Source organism: Cryptotermes secundus, unplaced genomic scaffold (assembly GCF_002891405.2).
Source record: "Cryptotermes secundus unplaced genomic scaffold, Csec_1.0 scaffold447, whole genome shotgun sequence".
Lineage (NCBI taxonomy): Eukaryota > Metazoa > Arthropoda > Insecta > Blattodea > Kalotermitidae > Cryptotermes > Cryptotermes secundus.
Window position 1 is genome coordinate 457986 of NW_019733325.1, and position 13234 is coordinate 471219.

The window sequence follows — 13234 nt, forward strand, 5'->3', positions numbered from 1 at the left end:
AACGTGCAGATTTCTTATATTTTTTCTTCTACCCTGAAGATGGAGGCGATACGTTCCTCCGAAACGTCGGTTAACACCACATATACACAGTGCCAAATCCCAGAAGACTGCTTTCTTCTTAACAGGAAACTGCTCGAGACAAGCTGGTCTTAAAAAGGGAGCAGATGTAGTGGTCGAAGAACGGACCACGGGAAGAAAGGAAACAATGAGCCAGAAAAAAAACACGTTGCAAGCATAGCCTTAGAAGGAAAGGACTGGTGATGCACTGTTAGGCTATTCGGGATGAACAGCCTTAAGAAGTGAGCAGTGTGAGATGTCTAACCGTTGCTGGGCAACGGAAGGTAGAACGATATACCACAAAGACAGACCCTTGATAAACGGTCGGTTGCCAAGTTACACAACAATCGAAATGAGGTTACGCAACAGTAAGGAAAGCGGTGTTTGTCTGTGCCGAGCCGAAACACGCTGGTTACTACACAGCGTTGCCCAGCAACACCTTTGTAAACATGGCGTCACGCAACAGGGGAGCCTGTGCAGCGACTGTTGTTAAGCAAACAGTAAACACGATGTCACACAACACTGAAAGTTATCACATAACTGTTTTCCGTGTTGTCAGTGCGGAAGCTACATAACAGGAGTATTCGTCAGTGAGCGGGAGTAACCAGTCAGTTGCAGTCCAGCATTCACCAGACTGAATGGAAGCAGAAGTGAGTGTGATACTGCAGATAGCAGTAGTTGTGAAACTGTAAATTGTGTAAATGTAAGGGCGAATGTGCAATAAGTTCCCTAGTTCCTGAACAGCGTGAAGTTATTTGTCGTGTAACATATACCCAACACGTGACAATATGTTATGGACTAGTGAAGGTTGGTACTAAACTGTGAAACCTATGAAAGTTCATCCACAGCAGCACAGTACTGGGAGATCTCATACATGCCTATACAAGGTGTTAATTGCGTAATAATATACGGAGAAGATTAAATGCTGCAAACATATTTTTGTGAATATAACTGGTCAGTGTCCATGTTAAACCAAAGCTGGATACTAAACATGCATTACATTCTACTTTTTTACACTTTTAGAATATTTGCATGTATTTTTTACTCCAAGAAAGGCTATCCAATAAGAAACATAAATTTGTTCATATTTATGTATTTCTCAGTCCAAGAGACACTATGTGGAGATCCTAACTAGCACCAAGGAGTTGAGTCCTTTTTGAGAACTCACAAGTCATTCAGCTATTCAAGAATTTCTCAACATTTTATAAAACCTGAAGGTGCAGTACCATGTTCACAAGAGCCCTCTACTGCTCCCTATCCTAAGCCAGATTTATACAGTACATAATACCCCATTCGATTTCTCTCACACTTTAAAATTATCCTCAGACCTATCACTAGGTTTTCATCATGGTATCTTTCCTTCTGGTTTTCCCACCAAAATCCTGTATGCCCCACCTCTTGTTCTCCTTAATTTGACCATTCTAATTACATCTGGCAAACAGAACTTTCTCCAACCTCCTATCATTTCATCTCTCTTCAGTCCAAATATTACTCAGCTCCCAGTTCACAAACACCCCCAGTCTATGTATTTCATCTATGTCAAACATCAAATTTCACACCCATACAAAACTAGAGGAAAAACTGTTTTGTATAATTTAACTTTTGCATTTTGAGACAGCAGACAATAAGGCAAAAGGCTCTGGACTGAATGGCAGCAAGCATTACCCAGATTTAATCTGCTCTTTATTTCCTTGGGAATCAAATTTTGACTTGTTACTGTCGTTCCCAAGTACTTTAACTTTGCAACATTTTCAAAGATCTATTACCTGTCTATTTGTTATGATTTTGTCCTGCATTCTAGTGACGAGACTTCAACCTATACATAAGGGTTCCCAGTTTTTAGTTCTAGACCAACCTCTTTACTAGCATCAATTAGGGCTTCTTTGTTTTTCTTTATAGTGTTTATGTTACATTATGAGCATAAACCAGGAGTTCTTTTGTTCTAGATGTTTGCTGCTGATTTCAATTTCTAGATTTATGTACAAACCATATAAACAACAAATTTATTTCAAGATATGTCCAAATGGCACAACATCCCTTATCCAGAATTCATAAAATATCCTATTGTTATACAATTATACTGATAAATATGCCAACTTTCAAGCACTTTATATGCAAGTAACAGTGGAGGTTAGGGAAACCTACATTGCAAACCTACATGAATGTAATGGAACATGATATCGAATTGAATGTTGCTCCATGTGTGCCTCACAGTTGATTGTTCTTTTAACTAGGAGCACTGTTTACCACCCGAACAAGGAATTTCAAACTATTGCGAGAATTGTTTACGTTGTTCCGTCATGTTTACTACTGCTAAAATCACATGATCAATATGGCGTGGCGAGAAATATATGAAACAACATGCCATGTATGACTCATTTTCTAAGAAGTGTAACTTCCGTACGATGGGAAAGTAGAAGAATCCACCAGTTTCAACCATTCTAAACGATCTAACAGGTAAGACTATTATATAGTATTATGAACATTTGTGAGCATTATCCATTTAAAAACACTTTTCACAAGAACACTCGATATATTTTCAGAAACAGTTCGCACTCGGTGTTCACTAGCATCACATTTTTTCTGAGCAAAGGATACACTTGTAATCTCTGTCCCATGTCTTGTATAAAATTTGCAGCTTGCTGCCGATATGATAATTCCTTATCGACCTCGAACCCACATTTTCTGCTCGGAGTACTTGCAAGTTGTTCTTTTGTAAAGTACCACTTTTCGTCCGCCGCCATTTATTCTAGAACGAAGGACGTACACACTACTTTCAAGAAGGAAGTAGTAAATAGCGGATGTGATTGGTTGGTGGGTTAGGAATTTTTAGGTAGTACAAATTATGTGATCAGAGATGAACCAAGCTTGTTCTTTTTAATACATAATATTTATTTTCGATTGATAATAAGACACAAAATAATATCTGTCAATGGACACATTATGAATTTAAGTGCTCATGCATTTGCTCAAATGGACAGAGAACGCCATATTTTGGGTCGGTTTTGTGTGGTGCATTCATGGTGGTGAGTAAAGAAAATTGCACAGTTTTCCTGTTTTAAAGGTAAACAGAATACCTGGTATTTGTATTTAGCGCATGTCCACATACGAGAATTTGTTGTGAACTATAATTCTGTGTATGGATGGAGAAACGACCACAGGTTTATATGCAGTATATAGAAATTTGCGCATACAAAATGGCGGGGCTTTGACTTACTGTTTCAATAAATGTCATTGACCCTCCGTTACCAATATTAAGAACTAATTTTAGTAATTATATTTTCGTATGTGTTGGTTCTGGTTTCTGTAGACAGTCGGTGGTAATAGACGCTCTGAATGTTTCTTGTGCCGTCTGTTAATACAATGTGTGACCTTGCACAAATAACTGAAAGTAGTACTATCACGGATTACTAAATATAGATAGGCAACTGAATGGAGGGCACGGATTACTCTCCGTTAGGATCACTAGGTGAATTTAATGCTCTGAATTGTTAAATAATGTAGAGAGCATGTACATACGTGTTGAGTGCCTTTTAAATTTAAATAGGTTAGTTGCTTTTATTGCTCTTACGATTTGATTGTAGAGTGTGTCAGGCGTAAATTAGCGGCAGTCCGTCCGTGGGATTGTCGATGCTTGAAGGAACAATCACATATCAGACGTTTATACAAATATTATTGTTGCTGTAATGGACATACGACGAGCTTCTAACAACTAAAACGCACTGACAGTGTTCCAGTCTGTTGTGCCTTCCTCAGTGCTTAGTAGCACTTCAGACAATGGAAATACTTCCGCTTCTTTACTGTCTTCTCCGTGTATCTTTCTCGCTGTATCTACCTCTTATATAACCTTGGGTCGGTTTCCACAGAAAACACTTCTTATACCTAACAATAGATGTCCATTGTCACGAATTGTAATAGGTTTTACCTAGCAACGTTCTCTTTAACCAGAATGACCCAGAATCTGTCTCTCCAGGAAACGTGTTTGCATAGCCGTTGCTTAGCAACGGATGGTTCAAAGACTGTGATTAACGACTAACGTGACAGATGCATTGTCGCTAGGAAGTGCATGACCCAGTGGGCATTAGACCTACCGTGGTCTGCGCTGATTGGCTAGTGCTTGATTCAGTGTGGATGACTCCCCTCCCCCACAGAGATAGTTGCTCAGCTGTTGAAGCTAACAAGGAAATACACGTGGCATTCAGAGGGTTCGGAACATGTAGTTCATGTGACAGGCTGTGTCAGGATTGCATTGACCACAGAGGTGAAGGTGGTGGTCTCACGGCCAGTCTCTTTCAGCATGTGTGCTGGATTCTCTGGGTCGGTTGCTAGAAACAGTAGCTTGCTGGGGATTCTTAGTAGCTCGCCATATGCAAATTCAGATACTGATGCCTGCAGGTCCTGTTTGAATGTCATGCAGATTCCAAGGAGAACCAGGGGAAGCGCCTCTGTCCTGTGTTAGTCTGTGTGGCACATGATGGCTACCCTCAGTGCACACTGGAAGCATTTCATAAGTCTATTAGCTGTGGGTTGTTGTCCATGAGAGCTCAATGCCATACAGCTGGGCCAGGGAGAGGAAGAGTTAAGATTCAAATTAATGTTTCTGGCCAGTGCTGATGGTCTGCGGACAACTGAAGCAGGATATCCGGCCAATCAGTAGAGCATGTGCCACAGCTGTGATGTCCAGGATGGTGATGACTTCTGGCCAGCAAGTGAAACAGTCAGTTGCCATGAGGTAGTATGTGCAGCCCACTGATGTCTGAAGGGGTCCCATGAGGTCCATGTGGATATGAAGAAAATTGGCTGCTGGCAGTGTGAAGTCACCTAATGGAGTGACTTTGCAAGCACTGGCAGGAGTGGCAAGGCCATGCCCAGGTGTGGCAGTCCTTCTGTACACCTGGCCACACAAAACACTCTGCGACCAGCTTCGCCATTATTTTGGTGCCTGGGTGTGACAGATCATGGATGGGCTGGAACACTTGGAGTCGTGGGGGAGCTGGAATGACCTAGATCACCAGACATATACTGCTGTAGTAGGTCTTGCATTTGACCACTGTCCATGCTCCGTTGGGGTCACCAGTATGGGATTGTCGATGCTTGAAGAGACGACCACATATTAAACTTCTATACAGATATTTACTGTTACTCTAATGGACTTATGAACAAGCTTCTTACAACAACTAAACCACACTCCCAATATTCCAGTCTGTTGTGCCTTTGTTTAGTAGCACTTCGGACAGTGGAAATTTCTCCATTTCTGTACTGTCTTCTCGGTGTATCTTTCAAAACGAAGTCAGAGTCAAAGTTACTTTACAACTGGTATTTTACCACCACTCAGTTCATCCGTGGTGTCAAGCCCCTTGAGACCCACGACCAAAGATTATATTTCTGTGGTTGAACTCTAGCAGTTAACAGTCCATAGGTAACATCCTTTCTGATGAGAAGATGGGTTTGTCTCATATGAGTATGCTTGGCCTTTTGTTAAGTGTACACATACAGCATGTTGTTGAAAATTCTTCCTTTTGCACTACACACAAATCCTCTGTCAATACAGGCTTTACAGAGCAGATCATGCCTATCTTACGCATCTTATGTTACAATGGCAGCTTAGTCACTTGAACAGTCATAAGCTTGACCACCACCATGTTTAAGCTTCTTATATTTGTTTGTGTCTGGCCTCTCCTTGGAAGGAAGGTTGAAAGCTGTATGCAAATCATGGACTGGTGTGCACCTTGGGAAATTTCCAGTGGTGCACAGAACCATGTTTTGCATGCACTGCAATAATAAGATATAGGTGTCTGCTGCTAATTCCCAGGCGTGAAAAGGGTAAGTCATTACTGATCTAATCAGTGCTTTATGGAGGGTTAGTTTAATGTTGGCACTTAAAGCACCCACTTCTGAATAGGAAGTAGATTCTAATAAATGTTCTGAAGGTCTTGCCTTCAATCATTTCTGTGCGCAGCCTGCACATAATCCCCTTATCAAAGATTACACTGAGATATTTTACATGATTGACAGACAGGTATTCCATCCATTCAATGTAAGATGACCCTCAGGGGGCAGTGTATCTTTAAAGACAAAGTCAGAGTCAAAGTTACTTTACGACTGGCGGTTTACCGCCAATCAGTTCATCTTGGCTTCAGGCCCCTTGAGGCCCACGACCAGAGATTTTTTTTCAACTGAACTCTTGTAGTAATAGTCCTTATGTAACATCCTCTCTGATGAGAAGATGGTTCTGTCTCTTATGGATACACTTGGCCTTTCGTCAGGTGTATATTTCACACAAGTAACATGTTATTGAAAATTCTTCCTTTTGCATTACGCAGAAGCCCTCTGTCAGTAGTGGCTTTACAGAGCAGATCATGCCTAACTTACTTATCTTATGATACAACTTAGTCATTTGAACGGTTATAAGCTTGATCACCGCCATTGTATCTTTATCACTATATCTTCCTCTTATATAACCCCAGGTCGGACCTCATGGAAAACATGTCCCTTGCCTAACAGTAGATGTCCGCTTTTGTCACATACCTAGCTGTGGGCTGTTTACGCAGAATCTGTCTCCATGGAAACTTGTTTGCCGAGCTGTTGTGTAGTCACGGATGGTTCCTAGACTGTGATTGATGATTGGTGTGTCAGACATACACTGCTGCTGGGCAGCGCACAAACCAATGGGCTTTGGAGCTGCCGCGGCCCGTCCTGATTGGCTAGTGCTTGATCTATTGTGGGTGGCTCCCACAAATCAAAGATAAACTGTCACTGTACAGTAGTTGGGAATTGATGGTAGCATGTAAATACATAGGAAGATTCATTATATCTGGTGGGACATACATCCCAACTTTAAATGTTAAATAAAGGTTCCGTACCTATGTAGAGAAGTGAATGGAAATTCTTAATTTATTTCCTGTATTGAATTTGTTTCTGTAATTAGACAGCTTCTTGAAATGCTGATAATTATTTTGAATTGTGCAGAGTTGATAACTTTCTCTTGCAGGCAGTAGGGAACATGTTTAATTCAGTGAAACACAGTAGTGCCCTTATGAACATACCTTCATGCAACTACTTGGCACATGAGTGCAGTGGACAGTGTGTGGAGGGATATGACTACTGCATCAGACACATCTTGGAAGACAAGACTGCCCCCTACCGACTCTGTGGCTATGTGTATTCAGGCAATGGGCGCCGATGTGTTATGCCTACCCTAAAGGGAGATAAACGGGAATCTGGGTATGTACTTTTTGAACAGGAAATGGCAACAAGGTGTTATTTCAGTTTCCCAGGTAATTCTCGTTTTCAGTGGTAATCGATTTATTTCTGACTTAAATAACACCTACAATTTATTGTTTACTTAGTTCATTCCTCTGATTTATTCTCCGTTCCAGTACAGCCTCTCACATGAGTCACGCAGTTTGAGTAATGTGTATTGACAAATGTAAACAGTATCCTTGTACAGTAGACTGTTGACATAGGGGGTTTTGTGGGCAGCGTCACAACCTGAATTATAAGCTACTGGCCTGATAAGTGATATTGACATTTGTAGTTTTGGAATTATTGTTACTGCAACTTGTGTTTCAGCAATGCTGCTTTCATGGATAGCTGTAAATTACTTGCATTTGTGCCTCCTTATGAAAATATCCAGATATGATGAGTGTTCTCCCCACCTCCACCCAGAATATTGGCCAGATGCAATGAATAAAGGTGTTCACATTTAGTCTGTTGTAACGATGTCATCACTTCGTTAATATTTTCGAGCAGTTTGCTCAGCTTTGGCACTGCTACTTCACAGGAATCATCACTGTTGTTTTTTTTAGTTACTTCCAGTATCACTGGCTTCAGGGTCACTGGTTGTCTTCCTGTTCTTCACAGTTGCGATACTCTCCTCCGTAAGATGTGGCATGACTGGATTTTTTTAATCTACTTCAGTTCATGTTGCGAGGTCATCTGCTTTTAAATTACTTCTCAATGTACTGTGTGGGCTTATGTACTGGTTTGGAAATGGATTTAAGTTGTCTTCTGTGACATGTTTACCAGCACACTTTTTCCAGCAGTTTAGAGTAGTAGTAGTAGTCATAATTTTCCCCTGAGCTAAATCGATACTGAATAGAAGATACCTTAATCCATAGTTTGCAATTCAGGGTTTTAAACTCTACCAGGTACCACTTTTGGGGGGGGGAGTGGAAATCACATCCCATCCAAGCACTGAAACTTTTTGTATAACACAGGAAGAAATTTTTTGTTTTTATGCTAGAAACATGAACTTCAGCTTTTACTGATGCAGAGTGGCTTCAGTGTGAGATTACCAGTCTTGTTGGAGGACAAGTAATTTGTTAAATTGAAGCACTTGAGCTTTCAAAATTAATCTATTTATAGGCACTTTGTTACTGCACCTTAGTAGGGACTAATTGTACAGATAATTGCCTATGTAATTATTTTCACAAAGTCAAGTCATCTTCCTTTTAGCCCTATGTCATCTTCTGCAGAGTGTACAAATGGATGTAATTTCCTTTGTCATCCAGCTGCATATTGTTCCTTCTGCAATTCCACACTTGCAGAATACACTAGCTGTTGATTCAGTGCTCTTAACTCTTTTGATAATTTTTAATTTCTCCATGATTGTGTAATTTATTCATTTGGTCATCATTACTATGTAGGATGTATGTACATTTAAACTGAGAAACAAGAGCCTCGGATTTTAGATGTACTTTCAACAGTCTCTCATGGGAATCAGCAGGTTGGCATTTTTATCACTGAAGTATCAGATATTAAATCTGATGGTGATGTGTGTTAAATCTGCACAAATACATCTGGTGCCCAAGGTAAGATGTATTGAATGCTCTCTCCCTGGGGAACTATTCTTCAATTTAAGTATGCATGTCAAGTCCTGTCACGAATTAATTTCCCAAAAGTTACATACATTAGTCATTGCCACCTATTTCTTGTCATAGACTGAGGAAATAGAACAGTTGTGCCAGATAGTTGCTTTGCATATCTGCACTTCTAAATTTGTATCCTTATTCGTCAAGTCATAGTTTGGTGTCATTGCCATAGTTACTGTGTACTGTCATTGTTGCTCAGTTTCTGTGGTTGTTTTAAATATACCTCAATGGTAACCTTATGATGAAGAACAACAGTGGATGCATGAGTAACTTTGCAGTCATTACAAGTGGAAAGAAGTTGAAACAACTTTAGCTTAATGTGGAATGACTCTTTCATCTTCCAGTGTCCATAATTCATAGTTCTGATACTCTCCTAGGGATGTATGTAGGATGCAGAAAATAATTCTATGCTCTTGGTGCAAAGTCATGCCAGTGCTAGTCTTATTTTTTTTCCTTCACTTTTTTTAGATCAAAAATATTTTCTCTTTGTAGGGCATTAGAACATATGACAGAATTATAAAAAATGCAGTTTGTCTTATGCATTAACATTCAGAGGAGAGTGCATTTACACATTTCAAGTTAATACTTAATCTATAAAAGCTCTGTGTTTTGCAATAAAAGGTAGGATTTTGGAAGACTTATGGTCTCTGGCACCTACTGTACATGGTTCCATTTTGCAAGCATTAGCACAACAAACTTCATTGTCTGTTTTAAAACATGCCGTGAGTTCAGAGACACAAACTAGAAGATGGGGAATGCTGCCAAATATGGCAGTTCTTTTATCAGTTCATGCATTAGGGAAAAGTGTTCGTCATTCTTCTCCATATTGGACATAGTTGCTTGCCAACAGGGGCAGGAACTTCTACAATGTATTCAGTGCACTTTAACATATTTTAAATACTGTAATGAACAGTTATTACATTAATTGATTAAAACAAATAAAAATTGTCATTTTCCCTTTCAGATTCTGTGCAGAGCATGCACGCAAGGCACAGCTAGCCAGGCAGAAGTCGTCACGCAGACATGTACCACCACCCAGTTCTGAGTCTCTTCTTCTTAGCCTCTCACACTACAGCAAGACAGAATACAACTCTGCAGCCGCAGCACCTGGTATAGTACAGTTATGCTTGACATTTGTATGTGTACCTACGAGATGATTTTAGTATACCATTTATGAGAATGAAATGGAAGTACACTAATACTTATGAAATAGAGAAAATTATTAAATCCCTGAAAACAAAGGATTCTGGTGGATATGATGAAATAACAAGTAGAATAATCAAATCAAGTTTACCATTTATAATCTCACCATTGACACATATTTGTAACGCTGCATTACGCCATGGAGAATTTCCGGATAGATTAAAATATACCACAGTCAAGCCTCGTTTTAAAAAAGGTAATAGGCAGGAAATGACAAATTACAGACCAGTATCGTTATCGACTACATTTTCAAAAGTATTTGAAAGATTTATGTATGATAGACTAATTACACATATTGAAAACAACAACTATTCTGGTGGATGAAAAGTATGGATTTAGATCTCACTCTTCTATTGAAAAAACTACCTTTACATTAATTCATAAGATACTCATAGCCCTGAACAGTAAGAAAATAGTAGGCGGCATATTTTGTGATTTACAAAAGGCGTTTGACTGTGTCAATCATACAATATTAATGCATAAACTAGAATTCTATGGAATTACAAGGAAATTTTAAGTCATTAATCAATTCTCATTTGAGACACCCTCCAGTTTTGAAGGGAAGCTGTGAGTATATTGAATAAGCAGTCGTGGACAGCCAACAAGAGGTGGTCCTCCAGCTTGAGGGCTGGGCGTGGGGCTAACAACTCCTCACCATAAGAAATAAGTATGTTACAAAAATTAACACAAAGCTTTGGACCTGGATGGATTCCTTGGATAAACGACCTAAGCTAAAGAAAATGGATATGAGATTTGGCACTTGGAATGTTCGAAGTTTCTGTAGGGCAGTTTCACTCAGGGCAGTGGCAGAGGAAATCTTAAAATATAAGTTAGATTTAGAGGGAGTACAGGAGGTCAGATGGGATGGAGGTGGCATCGCACCAGCAGGAGACTATACATTTTTCTATGGAAGGGGGAATGGAAATTATGAATTAGGTACAGGTTTTTTTGTACATAAGAGAATTGTATCAGCAGTTAAGAGGGCAGAGTTCGTTGGTGATAGGATGTCATATATAATACTAAAAGGTCGCTGGTGTGATATCATTGTTATGAATGTTCACACCCAAACAAGATAAAATTGATGACATAAAGGATAGATTCTATGAAGAACTGAACATGTATTTGATAAATTCCCGACGTACCCTATGAAAATTTTGTTAGGAGATTTCAATGCCAAAGTAGGGAGGGAAGACATTTTCAAACCAACAATTGGGAATGAGAGTTTGCATGAAATTAGTAATGATAATAGAGTAAGAGTAGTAAACTTTGCCGCATCAAAAAACTTACTGTCAGAAGTACAATGTTGCCACATTGTGACATCCATAAATTTACTTGGACATCTGATTGGAAGATACACAATCAGATAGACCATATTTTGATAGATAGGCACTCAAGTATACTTGAAGTCCAATCATTCAGGGCAGCAGAATGTGATACTGACCCCTACCTGATGGTGGCAAAGGTTAGGGAAGGACTGGCAGTGAGCAAACATACAACATGGAGAGGTTCAATCTCAAGAAATTAAATGAGGTAGAGGGTGAAGAGAAGTATTGTGTTCATATCTAAGATAGGTTCACGGCTTTGGAAAACTTGGAAACTAAGGTGGATGTTAATAAAGCTATAAACTATTAGAGAGAATATAAAAATGTCTGCCAAAGAGAGTCTAGGTTATTATGAACCAAAGAAGCATAAGCCATGGTTCGATGAAGGATGCTCAGAATTATTAGATCAAAGAAAGCAGGCCAGATTGCAATTGTTACAGAATCCAAGCGAGTTAGATGGGGATAATCTGAACAATATAAGACGTGAAACCAGCAGGCATTTCAGGAATGAAAAGAGGGAATATCTGAAAGACAAAATTGATGAGCTTGCAATGAACAGTAACAACAAGAATATTAGAGACCTGTATAGAGAAATAAATGACTAGGAGGGGTTACCAACCTAGAAGTAACTTAGTGAAGGATGAGAATGGTGATCTGCTTGGAGATTCCCACAATATTTTGAATAGGTGGAGAACTACTTGTCTCAGTTATTGAATGAACAGAAGGTCAGTGATGTTAGGCTGATAGAAATACATGCAGCTGAATTGTTAATACGTGATCCCAGCCCTTTTTAGTTTGAAAGTGCTATTGCAAAATTGAAAAGATATAAATCGCCAGGTAGTGATGAAATGCCGGCAGAACTTATTCAAGCAGGAGGTGAAATATTTCGTTCTAAGATCAATAAGCTAATTCCTTCTATTTGGCATAAGGAAAAATTGACTGATCAGTGGAAGGAATCTATTATTGTACCAGTTCACATGAAGGGTGGTAAAACTGACTGTAGTAATTATTGGTGGATATCACTGCTATAAACTTATACAAAACTTTATCCAATATTCTTCTCTCAAGGTTAAGTCCATACATAGATGAAATTATTGGGGATCATCAGTGTGGGTGTCGACATAACAGATCAACTACAGATCAGATCTTTTGCATTCATCAGATATTGGAGAAAAAAGTGGGAGAACAGTGAGACAGTACATCAGCTATTCCTAGACTTCAAGAAAGCCTATGATTCAGTTAGGAGGGAAGTATTGTACAATATTCTGATAAGAGTTTGGGATACCCATGAAACTAGTTAGGTTGATTAAAATGTGTTTAAACGAAACGTATAGTAAAGTCGATGTAGGTAAACATTTGTCTGATAGATTTCCTATCCGGAATGGTTTAAAACAAGGAGATGCTTTTTCGCTATTCCTTTTCAACTTTGCTTTAGAATATGCCATTAGGAAGGTCCAGGGAAACCAGATGGGACTGTAATTAAATGGGACACATCAACTGTTGGCCTATGCCGATGATGTGAATCTACTGGGTGATAATGTAGATACCATAAAGAAAAATACACAAAGCTTAATTGACGCAAGTGAAGAGGTTGGTCTGGAAGTAAACACTGAGAAAACTAAGTATATGTTGCTGTCTTGTCACCAAAATGCAGGGCAGAATCATGATATAAAGATAGGAAACAGATGTTTTGAAAATGTGGCACTGTTCAGATATTTGGGAACAACGATAACAGATTGAAACCTGATTCAGGAGGAACTTAAGAGGAGCTTGAACTTG

At 39.3% G+C, this 13234-nt stretch overlaps 2 protein-coding genes across 5 annotated transcripts in view; one reads left to right on the forward strand and one right to left on the reverse strand.

Moving 5' to 3' along the window:
* The window catches only part of LOC111867975 (cyclin-T), a 61373-nt gene extending 57776 nt beyond the window's left edge, over nt 1–3597 (reverse strand). The window contains exons 1-2 of one of the 2 annotated variants that reach the window (XM_023858240.2): nt 3275–3597; nt 2656–2806 (exon numbers count right to left, since the gene is read on the reverse strand). In XM_023858240.2, coding sequence (XP_023714008.1) covers nt 2656–2801 — 146 coding nt within the window. In that variant the 5' untranslated portion in view covers nt 2802–2806; nt 3275–3597. Of the gene's footprint in view, nt 1–2655; nt 2835–3274 lie in introns of those variants that run through there. The other variant, XM_023858239.2, reaches the window with a different exon arrangement.
* The window catches only part of LOC111867976 (KAT8 regulatory NSL complex subunit 2), a 33017-nt gene continuing 22162 nt past the window's right edge, over nt 2380–13234 (forward strand). Inside the window, exons 1-3 of one of the 3 annotated variants that reach the window (XM_023858243.2) lie at nt 2380–2514; nt 7049–7281; nt 9895–10040. In XM_023858243.2, coding sequence (XP_023714011.1) covers nt 7061–7281; nt 9895–10040 — 367 coding nt within the window. In that variant the 5' untranslated portion in view covers nt 2380–2514; nt 7049–7060. Of the gene's footprint in view, nt 2515–2982; nt 3122–7048; nt 7282–9894; nt 10041–13234 lie in introns of those variants that run through there. The other 2 variants (XM_023858242.1, XM_023858244.1) reach the window with 2 other exon arrangements.